Source organism: Merops nubicus, unplaced genomic scaffold (assembly GCF_000691845.1).
Source record: "Merops nubicus isolate BGI_N331 unplaced genomic scaffold, ASM69184v1 scaffold26995, whole genome shotgun sequence".
Taxonomy (NCBI): domain Eukaryota; kingdom Metazoa; phylum Chordata; class Aves; order Coraciiformes; family Meropidae; genus Merops; species Merops nubicus.
Genome location: NW_008610820.1, coordinates 11,165 through 16,599, shown reverse-complemented (window position 1 = coordinate 16,599; position 5,435 = coordinate 11,165). Strand labels below are relative to the sequence as shown.

Genomic DNA, 5,435 nt, shown 5'->3' with positions numbered 1-5,435 from the left:
AGTGGTGGAGTCCCCACCCCTGGAGGGGTTTCCAAGCCGTGGAGATGTGGTGTGAGGGACATGGGTCAGTGGGAACCTGGCAGTGCTGGGGTTAATGGTTGGCCTTGATGATCTCCAAGGTCTCTTCCAGCCAAAACAATTCCATGGTTCTATGATCTCAGCCCTGGGCAAGTGATACATGAGGTGCAAGGTGAGGTCTTTCCAGTATGGATTTGGAGAAACCATCCCCATCCACTACCTCCCCAAAACTGTTCCCTCCAAGGGGACCATCCTGCTCAGAGGCCGGGCCAGGCATGGGGTCATGGGGAGCACCATGGTTGGTCCTTCCACCATCACTTCAGGGCACAGACAGGACATGTGCCATGCCCAGCAGAGCTCTGGGGTAGGACCAGCTTTGCCACCACCCCCCGGTCTGGCTCAAAACAGGTTCTGAGCCAAATCCACCAGGCTCCAGGGACAGCAGCTTAGTCTTCTTCCTTAAAGAAGTTACTCTCACACCTCTGCCTCTTCTTCGCTTGCTTTTGAGGATTTTCTCTTGCTGCTGATGGTTTTGGGGTGATTTTTTTTCCCCTTTTCTCTTTGGCTGGCCCAGCAGAACCGCTTCGTTCCCAGCGGTGCCCTGGTGGACCTGCAGAGCTACCAGAACTCCCGCTTCGGCTCCTGCATCGCCGCCGTGCCTGACCTCAACCAGGACTCCTACAACGACCTGGTCGTGGGGGCACCTCTGGAGGATGAGCACCAAGGAGCAATATATATCTTCCTCGGCTTCAAAGAGACCATCCTGAAGAAGTACAAGCAGGTATGGCTCCTGAGTGCTTCGGTTGTCCTTCAGGAGAACAAATGTCATTTGTGGCCTTTTTAAGGACGGATAGAGCACAAGAAATTAAGTCATAGAGTCATAGAATGGTTTTGGTGGGAAGGGATCTTTCAAGGTCACCCAGTCCAACCCTCTGCAGGAAGCAGGGACATCTGCAGCTAGAGCAGGGTGCTCAGAGCCCCATCCAACCTCATCTGGGATGGTTCCAGGGATGGGGCAGCGACCACCTCTCTGGGCAGCCTGGGACAGGGGCTCACCACCCTCAGGGTCAACAATTTCATCCTTCTCTCTAGTCTTAATCTCCCTCTTTTTAAGCAAACATTGGGCCCAGAGAAGGGCAATGAAGCTGATGAAGGGTCTAGACCCCAAGTGTGAGGAGGAGCAGCTGAGGGAGCTGGGGGTGCTGAGCCTGGAGCAAAGGAGGCTCAGGGGAGACCTTCTGGCTCTGCACAGCTCCTGACAGGAGCCTGGAGCCAGGGGGGGTCGGGCTCTGCTCCCAAGGGACAAGGGACAGGACAAGGGGAAACAGCCTCCAGTTGCCCCAGGAGAGGTTGAGGTTGTCCCTGAGGAAAAATTTCTCCTGTGCAGGGGTTGCCCAGGGCTGTGCCAGGCTGCCCAGAGCAATTACTGAATCACGATCCTTGGATGTGGTTAAAGGTCCTGTAGATGTGGTGCTGAGGGACATGGTTTTGCAGTGGACTTAGCAGAGTTCGGTTCATGGTAGAACTTGATGATGTTGTAGGTCTTTTCCAACCTAAATGACTCTATGATATAGAAAACATACCTGAGGTTTAGCTAAAATATGAAAAGTAGTAAACAGAGAGGGAAATTTCAGCAGAAATATCTGGATGGTGTCTCCAGAGAGAAACCAGCTGAAAAATTCTCAGGTGCCCTCAGTTGGGAAGGGATGGCACCACCACCTCTTCAGCAGCGTGGTGTGGGTCAGTGTGTCAAACCCCCCTTCCCAGGAGGGACGTTCCTGCTGGAACTGGACAATCCAGCCTGGGTTGTCCCCTTTGCTTTCCAGAGGATAGCAGCTGCCGACCTCGCGCCGGGCCTGAGGTATTTTGGATGCAGCATCCATGGACAGCTGGACCTGAATGAAGATGGGCTCGTGGACCTGGCCGTGGGCTCTCTGGGGAACGCCGTGCTGCTGTGGTGAGTTCCAGCCCCTTTGGCATGTCCTCTGCCCACAGCTCGTGGCTCTCTGCTGGCTTTTTCTTGAGGGAAAAACTGATCTCCCAACCATCTGACCCATCCTTCCACAAGCACGACCCCCTGTCTGGCAGGACCATGGGATGTGAAAGCTGTTGGGCCCTAGAAGGATGCTGGAGTTGGTTTGGGATGGGATTTCATCCTTAGTTGCCCAGGATTTGCAAACCAGCTGATTGGTTTGTGGTGGTTTTCCCAGACTCCCTCTGGTCTTAGTTGATAACAACCCATATTTGCAAATACTGAACTGTTAATGTTTGGAAAGTCCCTTGAAGCTGTTGGGATGGAGGGTGCCCAGAAGAGATGGGAAAGTTCTTTGTGCACACGAGGGGCCAAATCCTGCACTGGATGCTGAGCTACTTCACTGGCAAGAAGCAAAGATGGGCAAGAGATTTTCTTCTTCAGATGCCCCGTGGATGAGCAGAGAGTAGAGGAGCATGCTGTGGTGGCCTTGGGTCACCCTCAGCACCTTCTCAACGTTGAGAAAAAGAGGGGTGGGGAGACTTCTGAAGGGTGCTGCAGAGGCAGAGGGCCCCCCATGCAGCAGGACACCCCCTGACCCTCTGTTGCCCCACAGGTCCCGCAGCGTGGTCCAGATCAACGCCAGCCTCCGCTTCGAGCCCTCCAAAATCAACATCTTCACCAAGGACTGCAAGAGGAACGGCAAGGATGCCACCTGCATGTCAGCCTTCGTCTGCTTCACCGCCGTCTTCCTCTCGCCTCACTTCCGGGCAGCCAGCGTGGGTGAGCCCAGCAAAAAGCCCCAATTTGGGTGTGGTTTAGGTCTCCAGGCCCAAAGGGGCACCAAGCTTCTGCCAAGGCAAACCAGCCAGGAGCTTGGTGTGTCTGGAGGGGTGAGATTGCCCCTCGCCACGTCCCTTTTTATCCATAAATTTGTCCCTCTCCTGGCTGGTGGAGCAGGGACCTGTTGAGCAGTGCCAAGAAACACCTCCCCAAGGATACAACCTTCCCCATGTTTAACCCCTTCTCTCACCTATACCCTGGGGCCAAGATCTCCCACAGCCTGTCCTGCCGTGGGACATGTGATGGGGATGTCACCACCACCATCTCCACCCTCCCCACTGCAGGGGCAGGACACATCTGCCAACCACATGTGTGTATTTCCCCCGTGTCCTGGGGATTCTCACCAGCTCTGCTGTGAAACCCTTGCATGGTGCTGTGACCCCAAGGACCTCCAGAAGTGGTGCAGGCACACACATGATTGTATGGGGCAAATAATTACAGATCTCACTGAGCATCCTGTCCTAAGGCATTTTAAAGTTCTTCGTTTGACCTGGAGGGTTTTGCTTAGAAGAACTGTCTGTTAGAAACAGGCAAGACTATCTATAATCTGATATTTCCAAATTTTCCTTCCACCTCAAATCCTGGGGTCAGTTTTGGCCCCCTCAGGACAACAAGGACTTGAGGGGCTGGAGCGTGGCCAGAGAAGAGTAACGAAAATGCTGGGGAAGGGTCTAGAGCCCAAGTGTGGGGAGGAGCAGCTGAGGGAGCTGGGGGTGCTGAGCCTGGAGCAAAGGAGGCTCAGGGGAGACCTTCTGGCTCTGCACAGCTCCTGACAGGAGCCTGGAGCCAGGGGGGGGTCGGGCTCTGCTCCCAGGGAACAAGGGACAGGACAAGAGGAAAGGGCCTCAAGGTGATGAAACGTGTATGGGATTGATTCACTTGGAACTGTTGAATTAGGGAAGAGGAAGGGAGGTTCGTGGAATCGTGGAATGGTTGTGGAGGAGTCTCCAACCCTGGAGGGGTTTCCAAGCCGTGGAGATGTGGTGTGAGGGACTTGGGTCAGCGGGGACCTGGCACTGCTGGGTTGGTTGTTGGCCTTGATGATCTCCAAGGTCTCTTCCAACCTGCTCAGTTCCACGATTCCCTGAGCTGGAGTGCACCCAGTGCCAGGTCTGCCCTGGTGCTGGTGTGCAGGGAGGAGCCCTCACGGGGCTGCTCTGCCCGCAGGGCTGCAGTACGAGGTGAGCATCGACGAGCGCAGGTACACGCCACGGGCCCACCTGGACCAGAGTGCTGAGAGACACACACAGAGGGGGCTGGTGCTGCTGGCCGGCCAGGAGCACTGCGACAGGCTCCACTTCCACGTCCTGGTGAGTGGGAAGGAGGATGAGGCTGGGGTGTCCTCCTCTGCCAGCCCGGGGGGTGATGTTCCCCACCTCGTGCAGAAGGACGTGGTCAGAGGAGCCTCGATGCTTTCACGGGGCTGGAAAAGGGCCCCGTCCCCACGCCTGGGTTTCTTTGTGGTGGGTTTGGTGTGGTCAGGGATGGAGCTGCTGGGTCCCCGAGCAGTGACCTCGCTGCAGTCCCAGCTTGCACTGTGCTCCTCTCCACGAGCTGCTCGCCGTGCCCTCGCGGAGGGCGTGCGCTCCTGACGCCCAATTCGGGCTGGTCCTGCTCCAAAGTCAGGGAAAACTCTTTGTCTCCACTGAGAACCAAATGCCTCCGTGGCTGTCCCATCACCCTCTGAACCCTCTGCCCATCCGGGTCCTCCTCCCTGGTGCAGGAGCCAGAGGAACCCTCAGCTGATGCACAAACCTGGCCAAAATCAAACGTTCCCCGTGAGAGAGGAGGATGTTGCAGAGGCCAGGGAAGGCCAAGCTGCCAGACTGGCCCAGCCCCCAGCCCCAGCCTGAACCTCCATGAACTTCTGGGAAATTTGAGCCTGGAGCTCGAGATGGAGCTGGTGATTTACCCCGAGAAGGCAGAGGCAGGGGAGGAGCTCCTAGGAAAGGTGCACCTTCATCACGGGCTGGCCAAGCCCTGGGTAAGGGCTGCTGGATAGCTCTGTCCTCCCTGGGGACAACCCCTCATGGAGCATCCACCTTTCAGAGCCAGCATCTCCAGGGTGAAACCCTTCCAGCCTCATCAGAGCTGTACGTGGGGGTGGCTGTTGAGCAGCACTGCTGAGCTCCAGTTGTCCCTGTCCCTGGGTAAGGGCTGGCTGAAGAGACAGGGTGGTTGCACACCAAGACTACAAAGCTTTCCTTTCATCACCCGTGCCTGTAGCTCTGCCTCACCTTGCTCCCTGATGCTGCCCCTCCACGAGCAGGAGCCTTGTCCTCCTCAGTGATGCTTTCTGTCCACCCCAGGACACAGCTGACTATGTGAAGCCGGTGACATTCTCCATCGACTATGAGCTGGAGCATCTCGAGGATGGCCCCATGCTGGATGATGGCTGGCCCACCTCGCTCAAGGTCTCGGTAGGTAGCAGCACCAACCTCCCAGGGTGCCTTTTATGAGGCACTTGGTCAGTGGGTTTAGCTCTGGATGTCATATTTGCTTCTTCATCTTGGGGCTGTAATCCCTGATCCCTCCCATAACCACAGAACCATGGAACCATAGTATGGTTTGAGTTGGAAGGGACCTTAAAGATCATCTAGTT

The 5,435-nt window shown here is 56.1% G+C and overlaps 1 protein-coding gene across 1 annotated transcript in view; it reads left to right on the top strand.

Moving 5' to 3' along the window:
* ITGA11 (integrin, alpha 11) overlaps positions 1-5,435 on the top strand; it is a gene marked incomplete at both ends in the record, with an annotated part of 22,143 nt that overhangs the window by 5,813 nt on the left and 10,895 nt on the right. Inside the window, 5 exons of the mRNA XM_008941031.1 lie at positions 596-799; positions 1,845-1,975; positions 2,607-2,773; positions 4,001-4,143; positions 5,143-5,253. Coding sequence (XP_008939279.1) covers positions 596-799; positions 1,845-1,975; positions 2,607-2,773; positions 4,001-4,143; positions 5,143-5,253 — 756 coding nt within the window. The remainder of the gene's footprint in view (positions 1-595; positions 800-1,844; positions 1,976-2,606; positions 2,774-4,000; positions 4,144-5,142; positions 5,254-5,435) is intronic.